The sequence below is a fragment of the Strigops habroptila genome, chromosome Z (assembly GCF_004027225.2).
Source record: "Strigops habroptila isolate Jane chromosome Z, bStrHab1.2.pri, whole genome shotgun sequence".
NCBI classification, from domain to species: domain Eukaryota; kingdom Metazoa; phylum Chordata; class Aves; order Psittaciformes; family Psittacidae; genus Strigops; species Strigops habroptila.
The window spans coordinates 46381773-46396688 of record NC_044302.2 but is presented as its reverse complement, the minus strand read 5'-3'; the positions used below and the strand labels follow the sequence as shown (position 1 = coordinate 46396688).

Sequence of the window (14916 nt, the reverse complement as noted above, 5' to 3'; positions counted from 1 at the left end):
TGAAGTCGGTTGTTTTTTTCTCCTCTTCAGTGCTAAATCACATGCTGGGAATCACTTCTATGTTATATTAAAAGTAAAGCTACAAAGATGTTTCACATTTATGCTGCTTTTGTTTTGAAGCTAGTGGTGTGCAAGTAAAGCCCACCATCTCATTTTCAGTAGTTCTAGTCTGCCTAACTTGTAATCACTCTGACAACCTGTCATCACAGATAAGGATCAGGGGATGAGTAGGACAGAAACCTACATTTGCAAGATCTTACACTGAAATGAGCCTGTTTTCTGTATATAATTTTATAAAATCCTAAAATAATTCTGATCGGAAGCATCCATGTAGTTCCACTTGCCTGCTGTCATGCAGTCTTACCCAAATGTTTTATTTCCAGATCCTATATTTGCAATTGCACTAGGGGGATGAGACCACCAGACACACAATGGTTTTAGACTAAGATGTGTATTTCAAATAAGGAAAATTAATTCCTTTAGACTAGTTCTGTTACTGTCTACTAATGCATGTATTTCAGAGAAGTACCCACTGAATAGTTTGCTTCCTGTTTTCTTCTATGTTAGATTATGGTTTGCAGTCATACAGAAAAGAAGATTCTCTGGAGGGGTCAAGCTCATACCAGCAGCATTTGGCACAGATTTACACAGCTCCTGAAATCCACTCGCTTTCAGACTATGAACCCAATTCTATGACAGATGTCTACAGGTAGTTAATTTTTCCTGTTTCTCGCAATTAATAATCTCATCTCAAATTGAGTATTCTTTAATAACAGTTAGGCTTAGTGTAATTCTTGGTCACCCCTGGTAAATGTTTGGTTGTATATTAAAAAGGATTGATCTTGGAATACAGAATAGCAAAGATATCACAGGATCTTCTCTTTCAAGGTAGTTAACCAAATACTGAATTCACTGACATCATATAAATGCAGAGTTGGCCTAATGATTTGTAAGGAGTTACTCTGGACTGGTAGATAAAAAAGGAATAAAAATCCGCTGTTATCTAGTAATCTTTTTTTTTTTTTTTTGCCATTTCTTGTGAAAAAAGCAGATTATTTTCAATAATGGCAATACTTTAAAACTTAATAGCACCAATTTTCTAGGATGTCATAATGCACATACACATCCCATAATTCTATAATTACTGTCAATACATTCTTTTACTGCATAGACACAATGACAATGTTTAGTTTGCAGTGAAAAAAAAGAGGTAGAAAAAGGAAATAGATACACTAGTGAATAGCTTCATTCCTTTCATTTTGAAAACCTTTATAGGAGATCACTTTGCAATGGCTTATTTGGCTATCAGATTTAGCCTTGACAGTGATGGATAGTTTCTATCCAAACACTTTTCAGATAAACAGGATTACAATTGAATTTTCAGAGAATAATAATCAGATGACAAAGCCATTGAACTAGGTCTAAAAAAACCCAAACCTGTATTTCTTAGGTCTCATGTGATTTTTCTGTGTAAGTAGGAAAAACACTGTGTTCTTGGTGTATTCTATTCCATAACAATTATACTTCCTCTGTCTGCTTATTTCCAGTACTTTGCTAAAAGAATTGGAAAGGGAGAAATGCAAAATGGTATTACAGGATACTTCTGGCCCTTTTTTCTTACTTTATCTTGCTACATTCCCAGACCAGCAGAAGTTTTCTATTTCCTGGTGACTTTGGCAGCTAGCAGAATGTAAAGAACTGGAATTCAATGAGAGACTGAAATACTGATACAGCAACACAGCTAAGCATAAGGAGGCATGGTTATTAGCACTGTTTATTAACAGCATTTACCAAAGAGTAGCTATTATTGCTTTTTATCAAAAACTCTGAGTTTTACTCTGGCTTGTACCAGGCCACAACAAATTCTTACTGCCTTAAGTGATTGTTACTGAGCTTTCATTGAAAAATTAGTTGCAGAAACAGAGAATATTGTTTAAGTCTTCCCCTTTTTTCAATTAGGATTCATTAAAAATTATATGAAGACATGATTTCATAAATAAGATTTACTGGATTAGTACACATTATTCCCTTGTAAAGAAATGTATGCTTATGCAATGTGCTTGAACGTTATTATTTGTAGTCCATTCTATAAGGTTATGTAAGCAAGAATTGGAGGTTTCAATAATATTTATATCTATAGGCTAAGCAAGAATTTGAGGTTTCAATAATATTTATATCTATAGGCTTAAACATGCCCTTAGAATTTTCTTCAAAATAGCTCAGGTAACAGCAGTTTGTCACTGTGTTGATATATCTGACTGTTATCGTTTGTCCTGTGTCAGCCTTTACTTTTTCAACATTCACTGGTCTTAGGAAGTATTGTGATCCAAATAAGCAGTAATTTTAGGGTTGCCTTATAAATGGCAGTTTATTATTGCCCTACAACCAACAGATTCCAGAAAATATTTCCATGGTGCTTATCGGTTTACACATGGCCCCTGTGCAGGTTAGATATCATTACTCGACTCTGCAGTCAACCTGGCCTCCTGAAGCTATTTTTTGCCAGGGCACTCCACTTAAAATAGTGCTAAGAGCTGGTTCACTCATATCATGGATGACTACAATGACCTTTTGACAGATTCAGTGAATGCTTGCTAAATCCATCTGGCTGTCAGTCCCCATGTCTGCAAAATCCAGGTCTTCTTTTGTTGTACTTCAGTTAATCTTTTCTTGGTAAAAAAAGAAAAAACAGTAAGAAATGAAAACAGAAAAGGGAGAAGAGCAACATACAGTCAGGGAAGAAAGAAAGAGATGTACCGTGTAGCATTAAAAGGGTTGTCTTCTTAACTGAGCTATTCTTCAGAACCTGCATTTTAACAGAGTTGATGTTGGATGATGTGAGCATGTGCTAAGTCTTCCTGATATATATATGTGGGCTTATGGGCCAGGGAGCAGTGTCCCAGTCTTGGAATCCTCAGTTTTTACCTGTGTCCATTAATATTCCAGAAGGTATGGCCCAAATGAAAAATGAGTAGCAACTGCAGGAGTGGGACTTGTAATTTCATGTGCTTTTACAGATGAATCACTTGTTTTTAAAGTTCCTCAGAGAATGTGTTGGTCAGATGAGAAAGCTAAAATGGAAATGAGAACAGCAGCATGAAAGCAGCTCCTCTTTGAGCTGAAGAGGCTGTTTCCAGTCACAGTTTCTCCTAGATTGGCTCCTCCCGAGTTGCAATTGTTATGCGAATTTCACTATCCACTATGCTAGGACTTTTTTGAGCAGCGCTGCTAAAGCTGAACAAAATCAATACTGCTTTATTGGGGTTACCATCATGTAAGTGCTCTCCTTGAAAATCTGTTTCAGCTTTGCTGTCTCACCAGGATTGCTATTCCTTTCTACTACTGAATAACCCCCAAATTAACATATAAATCTCATCAGATTAATTTCTACAGTATTCAGTGTAGTTTATATGCATTATTTTATTTGCAGTGGTGGTCCACAAGTGGACTGAAAGATAAATAGATATACCCCATTATTTAGGCAGAATTCTTTACCAAACAGAGCAACCCTTAGCAATATAGCAGACTGCAAGCACCATAAAAATAAATGTTATTAAGTAGAGATGCATGCTGAGAGTTAATTATTACATGGTTTAAATACATGAAGAGGCAAGAGCATCTTTATCAGGATTGCTGGCTAGAGAAGGTGCTGGCTTCTTAGAGATCACTGTTCTAGAAGATCTCTAGTGCGTTCAATAAGGAAACTGAATACCCAGTTGTTATTCCACCTTTTTGCATTCTTCACCCTTGATGAATGTGTTTGGCCTTGGTTCATCAGAGGAAGAAGATGATGATGAAAATATGATTCAGAAAGAACAAGCAAAATTGCTTACTGTAAAAGATATACTCTGGACACGCTGTCTCATTGACTATGGAGATTCACCAAAACAGTTATCTATGCTGGAAAGAAGCTACTCCTCCAGGTGATGATACTGATGAACCTGCTTCTGCCCCTTGACTACAGCACAAACCTGTTCTGTACGTTTAATTGGCAGATATCGTGTAAGTCCCTGAACATAACCCCTCTAGGTTCCATTAATTCTTCCAGGGAAAATTGCTTTGCTGTCCATCAAATTCAAATGCTTCATCTCTGAGACTCATAACTGTGAGAGGATTCTGCTATGAAGTAATCATTGACAGATCTCTGAAAACACATAGATAGCAGCACTGTTGCTAACCTCCCTTTTGGGATACTGGGCTTTCAGTCATAAAATAGTGAGGAAGAAGAAATCATGGAAAGATAAAATCAGTGACTCCATTAACTGCTATTTCATTGAGATTTTGGCTTGTTTTTATTCTGCAGTTATGCCATCATTTTAATAGAAATTGCCACAAGAAGTGATGCTATGCCGGTAAGTAAAGATGAACTTTGAAGTTTGCTTGACAATGTTGATTCGGTTTCTGCTGAAGATACAAACCAAACTCTGAGTAATTGCACCTTTGATTTATTTTTTGAGCATACGTTTTCCTTTTGATTTTGTGGGAGCAAGTTTAGTTCCAAAGGGGCATGCAGTCAGGGCTTTCTCATGCATCCACCAGGATGCATGAGACTTTCTTCAGGACTTTGAAGAAGAGTGTATGAAAAAAATAACGTAGCTCCAGAACTGCCTTTTGATTAGCTCTGTGAGGCTTAATGGTGGTGGTGGTGGGTAGAGCGGGAAGGTATGCCATAACATCCTTTTTCTCCTGTTCTTCCTTCCTTTTGTTCCATGCACAGACCCTTTCAGTGCAGTCTCGCAGTGATAAGAATATGCTAGAAGAGCAAATGAGCTGCTCTCCATCAGCAAAATGTCTACTTTGCACCTGTTTTGTGATCAGTGTTAAATGGCAAACACAAAAAAGCCACCTTTAACTTGAAACCAGATGTTGTGGATATGTAACCATGTTGTGTCTGAAATAATTTGTTTAAGAAGAATGTAACAATGAATCATAGAATCATAGAATGGTTAGGGTTGGAAAGGACCTTAAGATCATCTAGTTCCAACTCTCCTGCCATGGGTAGGGGCACCTCACACTAGACCTTGTCGCCCAAGGCTCTGTCCAACCTGGCCATGAACACTGCCAGGGATGGAGCATTCACCAGTTTTCTGGGCAACCTGTTCCAGGGCCTCACCACCGTCACAGTAAAGAACTTCTTCCTTATGAAGACCTGAATTTGCCATTCTTCCATTTCTGATAGTTTGTGATAATACACCAATGTAGGTCTTGTGGTTTCTCAAAAGTTTCCCAATATCTTGCCAGGTATTCATTTGTTTCAAAAGTTGTTTACCTCATATAAACACTGAGATTAAAGTCTTTCAGCCCTGAAAAAGCTTTTCTACAAGGCCATGCTGTTTAGACTGAGTTACCTCTTTTTTTTTTTTCCTTGTACTCTTATGTAAAAAAGCTGATCTGGAAGTGATGAGGAAGACATCATAAAAGTAATGATGATCATAGGAATATATTTTCAATGGGTAGTATGAAAAACACACCACTTGTTTCAACATTGTTTAATTCCTTTTTCTCTAGAAAGATGATGTGCATTCAGGTGAATATTCTTCATCCCCCCCTTTGGCAGAATTAATTTCAGGAAAGGCTGAGAATTCTTGCCCATGTCCCACAGATTACATGGAGGTGAGTGAGATACAATATTTTGTACAAAAATTCTTTACTGAAGTGAATTTAAGACATGTTACTGAAGTCTTATGGCAATATTACCATTGATGAAAGGAAACAACCCAGAAGCGAAGCACATCTCAAACATGGAAAGATAAAATCTTTCCATCTCAAACACATCGAAGCACATCTCAAACAAAACACAATGAAATGCTTTAATATCCTTTATAAAACCCCTGTCATTCTGACAAATTGAATGTTTCAACTGTCCCTTCAAATTGTCAGTGTAATAAATGATGTTTTTAATATTCAATCATTGATTTTTGTGCATATTTATTTTATTTAAAGTGATGAGTTCCATACACATATTAGTAATATCTATTTAGATTACTGGCAAAGGACTTCCAAGTAATGAAGCATGTGTCTCAGACAAAGTATGAGTTTGGTTTGATTCTCATGAAAAAGGACTGTGTGTTCAGTAGCCTCAAGCTGCCTAATAAAACAAAGTACACTCTCTCCCAGTTCAATTAAATCACAAGACTGTGGTATCCTTGTTCCAGCTTAAGAACTAAATAATTCACCTTTGGTGGCTTGTAGCACCCAAAATGCAACCATCTTTTCATAAGCAGCACTGGATTTTAGTTGGGAGCTAACATTCTCAAGAAGTAGTTGAGATTTTAATCTTTTGTGCATTTTGTGTACAGACAAGTCCTCTGAAAACAGAATGTGACTTCAACAGCGTAACCCTTAAAGCACAAGACAAAAACTTGAGCAGTGTTTGACAGAAGGAATGTGATCAATCCATTATTTCCCACAGCAGCATTTTAATGAACTAACATCCTTCATTCAGCGTAGATCTATAGAACTCCAGAGACCTCAGTATAGACCAGCCACTTTTCACCAGCTACAGACAGGGTTTCACATGCACAGTTTGCACCAAGAAAATAGTAGTATTAATTAGAAACTCTGCCTGTGCTTAGAATGACAAAACACTGTTTGCTTTTCTCATTCTCTTTCTCTGCTGCAGTTAATCAGAAAGTGCAGAAAAAATAATCCAGCCCAAAGGCCTACATTTGAACAAGTCAAGAAAATGTTGTACAAGATGAATCCTAATAAAGTTAGCCCTGTTGACATGATGATGACTCTGGTAAATCTATTTTTTTAATCCAATCCAAGTCAACCTGCTTACTTGCAATAGCTTTCACCTCTGTCCTTCAGGTCTGTTTTTGACCTCGTACCCCTTCTTTGATAAGAAAATCCAAAATAATTCATTTAGCTCTGATGCGCTGATTGTAGCTGCAGTTCTGCTTGAGATCCAGCTTTCCTTCTCATTCTATTTCTGTCATTTTTTTTCTTAACTTTCTCAGCTTTTGGGGACTTAACGCTTTTGTTTCTTCAGCAAAATGTTTGGCTTTTAATGCGCTCACAGGTAACCATATTCCCCTTTTCCAAGTGGGTTGGTATTGGTCCTACACTACTGGGGGAACAGAATCCTTGAATGCCACAAACAGAATGTTTACAGATGGATTCTGAGCAGAGTGTCTTAATCACATCATCATAGAAAAGAAACTCTTGTCTCCACAACCTGTTGCATCATACGGAGCAAGGATGCAAAAAGCATAGCATACCGCAGAAGGATGATGAAACAGCATTTTGAGCTTTTAATAAAAGATTGAGACTTACGTACATTTGGGTTTGTTAACATATTTTAATCCATGTCTGCGTCTTGGTGTCTACATTCGATTTGACCCCTAATGTTTAAACAGACTTTGAATCTGTTTAAACCCCTAATGTTTAAACGGACTTGGTATCGGCCTCTACCCTCTTACATGTAAGCAACAATCTCAAATCTAGAATCATAAATTCACCTTGGGAGAAATCTGATCTTTGGATTTGTAAGAAAAAATCATCTGTCTCAGACCTGAGCCTTTGCTTATCTGAATGTTTGAAAACAGAATCATTCAAATGTTTAAATCTTATCCAACTATGAACCTGCTTCAGTAAAATAATTATTTTATGCAATTTTCTATGTTATTTAGATGGAGAAATACAGCAAACATCTGGAGATACTGGTTTCTGAGAGAACCCAGGATTTAATGCATGAAAAACAGAAGACTGATCGTCTGTTGTATAGTAAGTTATATAGCAAAAATACCGGGTATTCTTAATAATAATCTGATTTTAACTGTTTAATTACAAATAGAAACCCTTTGATAGGTGATTATTTAATAGATTAGATTTAGTTGGCAATGTAATAACAGACTTGTTCCTTGCAAAGCTGGAAAGATATTTAGCTGCTTTTAATAATTTCCCCCTAAAAATCAGCGCACTCATCTGAGAGCTATGACTCCAGAATCCATAGTAATCTCACTTTGATTTTGCATGGCAGTCCTTCTGTACAGTTATAAATGTTGGGGAATTGCTTTTTGGACTGAGGTTACTTTTGATGTTAGTGTATCTTCTGGAATTCCACAAGAAAAAAGGGATAAAGGAACAGGTATAACATCTAAGACAAAAAAAGGAAAATGCTGTGAAAGTGCAAGATAGGAGAAATAAAGATCAAAAAACTCAGATAAAAGATAGTAAACAAACTTTACACAGAAAGAAAACACTAGCAAAGAATTGACAAAGAAAAAGTTAGTAATACCCCAAGTCACACTGTTAGATTCTAACCTTACTCTTGCTTGGAATGTATACATATTAGTTTGTTGGAACTGAAACTTATGGCTTATCTGAAAAATCTAGACTTGTTATCAGTGAGATTTACTGTGAATTCTCACACTACAGCAGAGCAGATTTTAGTGCTTTCACCTTCAGGATATTTCACATTTACAAACATTGCTTTTATACCTTTAAACAAATATATTCTGTTTATTGTATGCATTTATCCGTGTCAAAAAAGTAAAAATATTCTACTTTCTACAACAGGTATGTTGCCAAAGCAAGTAGCAGATGATCTCAGGCAGGGAAAACATGCACAAGCTCAAAGTTACTTAAGTTCCACCATCTTTTTCAGGTAAACAAAAATGAAAAACAGGATTAGAACTGACTCCTACAGAAGAGACTTCTAGACTCCTAGTGGAGGTGAAGCTCCTAACTGAGTACAGAATTTCTATCTAAACTGCCATTTATTGTACCACGTGGCAACATTTAACTCTGCAAATGAGTGTCTTTCAAAATTTTCACGTCTCCATTTTTCATTATAATTACTTAAATAAAAAATGAGATTACTGTGGGGCTCTAGCACACAATAGCTTGTCATTTTATGAGTGTTACATACACATGCATGTATGTTTCATCAGATAGGTCTAAGTAAAGGTTCCAGCATTTAGCTGTGTAAAGGAAACTTGTCTGTCCTTAGAGTCCACATGGATTTACAGTCTACGACTTGTTATGTATGCATGAAGCAACATACAAATTGCATGTCTTCACTTGTAATAAATGAACAGCTATTAAATTCCCTTTTTTCATTGGTACATAACCCAAAATTAAAGACTACTTAGTTTGTCATAGATTAAAGTCTAGCTGTAAAAAGTGGTTTACTGCATTTGTAAGCAAAAAGATTTAGGTCAGTCAGTCCTTTCAAATGGAAGGAGTCTGTTTTCCATGTAAGTATATTTCTGAAGACAAAACTATTCTGTAAGATCCTTAATGAAAGAACCATTGAAAAAGAGCTTTAGGTAGTTCCACTGACACATTATTATTACTGTGTGTTTGGGATTACCAATCTGCAATGGTTAAAATAGTTGATAAGTTCTTTTTGTTGTGTTTTAACAGTGACATTGTTGGCTTCACTCAGCTGTCCAGCAGCAGCACACCTTACCAAGTGGTAGATCTCTTGAACAAGCTCTATACCACTTTTGATGAAATCATAGATAACTATGATGTCTATAAGGTGGAGACAATAGGAGATGCCTGTAAGTTCTGCTGTGGACAATAATGGGCATGGGTATTTATTTCATCAGAATAGAAACTGATTTGATGTCAAGGAAGAACAGATGAAGGAGACTTGGAAAGTTTATTACCACTGGAAGACCACACAAAACAATTAGGGGAGAAGTCCTAACAGACCCCTAATAAACTTCAGGAACATTTTCCTGCATGCCTTTCATAATTCCTATAATTGATGAATGTTGTGGATGGGACAAATGAGTTGAGTAAACAACTTCTGTTGTTTATTTGGTTCCTATGACCTGTAAGGTCTGACTTTAAACCCTGGCAACAGATTAATCCCAGTTGGCAACTTACGTTTCACAGGAACACAAGTGAAAAATTCACTTTCTACATGAGACCACAGATGCCATTCCATAAGCTTTATGACAAAAACCATGACACCTTTCTCTATCTTAATATTCTGTAGGGGCTTGGCTGCTTCTTTTTTCTGGACTTTTAGGAAAATTTCTTTCCATTTGCTACCATGGGAATCTGCTGGGGATTGACTACCATTAAAACTGAGTTTAATCAAAAACCTAGCAGAATCTAGCAGGTTTTGGATGAGACAGACAGGAAATCCTACAAGAGATGTGAAAGAAAAAAAAAAAACCCAGGTTTTTTGGTTTGGTTTGGTTTGGTTTGGTTTTTTTGTTTGTTTGTTTGGTTGGTTGGTTGGGTTTTTTATTGGTTTTTTTGGTTTTTTGTGGTGGTTTTTTTTTTTTTTTTTTTTTTTTTTTTTGTGGCAAGGTTGAGCATTTTCTGGAGCATAAAATTCCTGAAAAAGTGCACCCAAGGGATGCTGAAGATATCTATTTCTTGTCCTACACAGTAAGAGTCAGTGCAGGAAGCACAGGCAAATGCCTAGTGGGAATCATTGTCTCTCTTTATAATAATCTGCCCAAAGACAAAAGGTATTGAACAGCCACTTCCCACTACCTGTCTCACTTCAAGTATCTTCAATGGAGGGAGGGAGGAATAAAGGATAAAAGGGAGTAAATCTTATGGAAGTTCCTTAAGAAGGAAATCCAACATTTTTCAGAGCTAGTGTAGAATCATAGAACCATCAAATCAACTAGGTTGGAAAAGACCTTTAAGATCACCAAGTTCAACCATTACCCTTGGACTGCCAAGTCCACCACTAAACTGTGTCACTGAGGGCCTCCTCTACACAGATTTGAACACTTCCAGGAACAGTGATGCCACTGCTTCCCTGGGAAGCCTGTTCCAATACCTGATCACCCGTTTGGTGAAGAAATTTTTCCTAAAATACAATCTAAACCTTCCCTGACCCATCTTAAGGCTGCTTTCTCTTGTCCTATCACTTGTTACATGGGAAAAGAGACCAGCCACCTCTTCACTTCATCCTACTTTCAGATAGTTGTAGAAAGGGATAAGATCCTCCCTGAGCCTTCTCTTCTCCAGACTAAACAGCCCCAGTTTCCTCAGCTGTTCGTCGTAATTAATTACACACGTGAGCTGTTGCCCTCTCCTTCATTTGTTTCTGGCTTTCTCTGCTCAGCAGGCACAACTGTGCCACAGGATATGAGGGAAAATGGCTTTATTTTTTCTAACTTAGGCATCATCCTTTGGTAAATCTGTGTGTAATGCCAAAGGTTAACACAGTTGCATTGTTTTGTTAAGATATGGTGGTGTCAGGAGTACCCAAAGAGAATGGGATCCTTCATGCTGGTGAGATCGCAAGCATGGCTTTAGACCTTCTGGATGTCTGCAAGACTTTTAAGATTCCACACAAGCCCAACACCCTTCTAAAGATAAGAGCAGGAATCCATTCAGGTATGTTGAGAGGGCTGCAAGAGTCCTTCTCTGGTTTAACAAATGTTTCTGGAATGGCATTTCCTCTCCATTAAAAATGAAGTTAATTTCTTGACATGGGATGGAACTCCTCATAGTAATTTATTCCAACAGAATAAGTTACTGGGTAACTGGAATGTTGGGAACACAACACAAAATACAGCATTGGAAACATCACACGGACCCAGTGCCTTTGCTGATTTCAGTGAGAACTTCCATTCTGTGTCTCTTGTCCTTTTCAACTGTTCTCCTCTCAAAAATATGAAGTGCTTCTTGGCTCTTTGATCTAGCCTTCACCCTCAGACTTTCAGCTCCCTGATCTAAGCTGATGTGTGATTGCAAATCCTTGATAGACAGTCAGAGCTGGATGTGTGCTGTGCAGCCCAGCATCTGCAAATGAAGTGGCTTACATTGTCTTAGCAGGAGATCATCTCTTCTACATTTTAAAGCCCCTGCGGCTGACATGAAGGAATCAAAATGCTCATTTTCTGCCATCATCATCAGCAGGTTACCTCCTGTTCTTGCTCTTCCATGTGATTAGTAAGCATTGTGTGCACAGCTGCTATTGGCAGCATTTCTATCTCACTGCCACTCAAAATATCCTGTTGTCATGCTGAAACATGAATCTGCAGGTTGCTTAATTCATGCATGCTACCTACATCCCATCATCACTTCCTCCACCATCCTCCTTTGAGGCCCTTTGCGATTTCCCCCATGGCTCTGGAAGCCTCCTATAAGTCACAGGTATAACCCATAGAACACAATTCTGACACTCAGTCTTCACCTTGTTAATGAATGAGATATAAGGTAATGTGGGATGCAGCCATGATGCTTTATGACTGATTATGTGATTTAAAGCCATGAAATGTCTTGCTTTTTTTTTCTCCTTTTGCTACAACAGGGGCAGTTGTAGCCGGAGTTGTTGGGACCAAAATGCCACGGTATTGTTTATTTGGAGATACTGTGAACACAGCTTCCAGGATGGAATCTACCAGTGAAGGTAACAAGGAACAAACTGCAGGTGTGGTTTTGAGCATCCCTTAATGAGTTCTGGAAAAATGTTATTCTGAGTTTTAATTCCTGTGCTGTTTAAATGACTGCAAATCCTGTAAGGAGGGTGTTGATTTCTGGTCCAATCTGACTATTAGCAAATTATGCCAGTGATGTTCTCTACAGCCTTTGTAACAAGATCCCCTCATTCCCGAAATCTCAGAAAGGGACTTTCATGTCTCTAAAGTTCTTTAAAAAAAAAAAGAGTGAGCATCAGATAAAATGAGAGGTAAATGGAGCTGTTCACTGTTTCTATTCCTCCCTGGAATCCATCTGAATTTATTAATATTTTTATTTTATATTAATATTTTATATTTTTGTGACTCCTCTTTTTCACTAATAATTTCCTCTAACGGAGAACACAAGAGATGTTAGGACATCATGAGAGCTGTGTCTGTCTTCAACCATAGGGGATCATGTATGTGTCCTCCTGTGAAACGATTAGACAGAAATCTCCAGAGATTAAATCATGGAGATATCCTCACTTTCACTTCCTCCTAGGAGATAACAGAGCTCCATGTTCAGTTAGCAACCTTCATCTTTAGCCATCTCCTCCTCCTCCTTTCAGGCCCCTTGTATCATCGCATCTGAACTGGTTTAAAACTAATTGCATTCAAAATCTGCTACCATCATTCTCCATTTTTCATCTTCTGTTCTATATGCCAATCTATTTTTTATATGATGCATCAACACTATAACTGTAAGTATAAAGGCAGAGCTTTTTCTCTTTTAAGCCTTTGTTTTATCTCCTTCTTTCTCTAGCCATGCACATCTGAGGATCTCAAATTACATTAACGTGTTTTAACCATAAGATGGTAATTTAAAAATAAATAATTTTTAGCAATGTAAATTAAAATTGTTATCAGGTGGAATCTGAGTGCTACTGTCTTGTTCCTAAGCAGCATGACCAGTTAAAAGATCGCATATCTACTGGAAAGAATATTTCAGAGCTATGTATCTGGATATGTTGAAACTTGTATTTCCTGGTCTACAGGGACTGTTTTGAGACTTTCAATTAAAAAAAAATGAAAAAACAACAACAAAGAAATGGATATTACAAAACCATCATTTTCTGATATATGAAAAATCAGTAAGACTGATAGCCAGTCCTACTGTCATCTGTGATATTTTTAAAACAAAGAAACGTAATGATTTACTCTGTGTCACAGAATGTTGAAGGCAAAAAAACCCCAAGTGGTTACGTGTGGTTTTCTTTGCAAGATGAAAAGGGTGCTCGTCAGTAACTCCAGCCAGGCAGCTGTGAAAAGTAGACAAATAATATTAGATGCACGATGTGAAGAATAGTGTTTGTTGACAGCCATGTGTTTGTCCTGAGATGCTCTCACAAATAGGCCAGGATAAGGGAACTTATGTGCAAACATTTCAAATAACAGTAAGGACAGCAAACACATAACAAAAGCAAGGGGGAGTTCATTAATGAGTCTTGAAGCCTTTGGCGCACAGAGGGAGACAGGTCTGTCTCAAATTTTTAAATTGTTGCAATAATATGACAACTGTCTCTCTTTACAGCTCTTAAAATACAATGCAGTTCAAGTGCATACCAGCTGTTGGAGCAGATTGGAGAGTATGTGTTAGTATGCCGTGGGAATTTACAAGTCAAGGTGTGTATGCAACATTTATATTCAGCCTTTCAGAGAGGAGAGTGTGAAAGTACTCTGGAGTCCCTGAATATTAACCCATGCAGTCCTCTATGTCTCAGAGCCCTTGGGTTAGACTCTTTCCTATCCCTGAGGAGAGCAGGCCCAAGTTTTAAATCAGGACTAATTCCACTGGCTTTTTTCATGGGACAACCCTGATAATTCAGAGATGAAGTACGTAGTCAAACTTGGAAGTACTGTCTGGCAAGTCACTTTGTCATAACTGTTCGAAATCATCGTAAGAGTTCCGTAAGAGGATGAACATACTTCTGGACCCAGTTCTGGATGGAACTTCAAAGAACTGTTTTAATTGGTAGTGCTGCCACTGTCTTTTAACTAAGTTTCATGTCTCAGTTTTCCTGTATGTAAAATGGCTAACAGGCACATCAGCCTCCTTTTGGGACTTGATTTGAATTGTAATAAGATTATTACACAGATGATGGGTAGTATTATAACACCATGACTCATTTTCTTCCTCAGGGGAAAGGAGACATGGTAACATACTGGTTGGAAGGTAAGAAAGCCTCTGCCACCCAGAAGGCAGTCACCAGCACTTCTGTGACTCGTCAGGACCACAACAGATCTTCGTTTAGTTTGATACCAGGTGTCCTTTCCAGTGACCCTCTCTCAAGTCCTGCTTACTAGCCACTCACTAACTCCAGCATTCATCCTGCTTTCAGTCTGTTAGGTCATTCTTATAGAAAGTAAGAAAAGAGATAGTACACCCCTTTGGCCTTGTGGATGTATTTGCTCAGACTTTATTCACAGGTATCTCTTTCCCACCAGTGGCAGGAAAAATACAAAAAGTGAAAACTTATCTTAAGGAATGATACATAAGACTGGTTCACCAGCTGCTAGGGCACAAAGT

The 14916-nt window shown here is 37.6% G+C and overlaps 1 protein-coding gene across 1 annotated transcript in view; it reads left to right on the top strand.

Moving 5' to 3' along the window:
- Window positions 1-14693, top strand: part of LOC115601023 (atrial natriuretic peptide receptor 1-like) — a 41330-nt gene extending 26637 nt beyond the window's left edge. Inside the window, exons 15-25 of the mRNA XM_030470549.1 lie at window positions 568-709; window positions 4304-4356; window positions 5528-5613; window positions 6623-6742; window positions 7635-7728; window positions 8524-8611; window positions 9373-9512; window positions 11170-11322; window positions 12242-12340; window positions 13921-14012; window positions 14529-14693. Of these exons, the coding sequence (XP_030326409.1) occupies window positions 568-709; window positions 4304-4356; window positions 5528-5613; window positions 6623-6742; window positions 7635-7728; window positions 8524-8611; window positions 9373-9512; window positions 11170-11322; window positions 12242-12340; window positions 13921-14012; window positions 14529-14693 (1232 nt within the window). The remainder of the gene's footprint in view (window positions 1-567; window positions 710-4303; window positions 4357-5527; window positions 5614-6622; window positions 6743-7634; window positions 7729-8523; window positions 8612-9372; window positions 9513-11169; window positions 11323-12241; window positions 12341-13920; window positions 14013-14528) is intronic.
- Window positions 14694-14916: the final 223 nt, after the last annotated feature.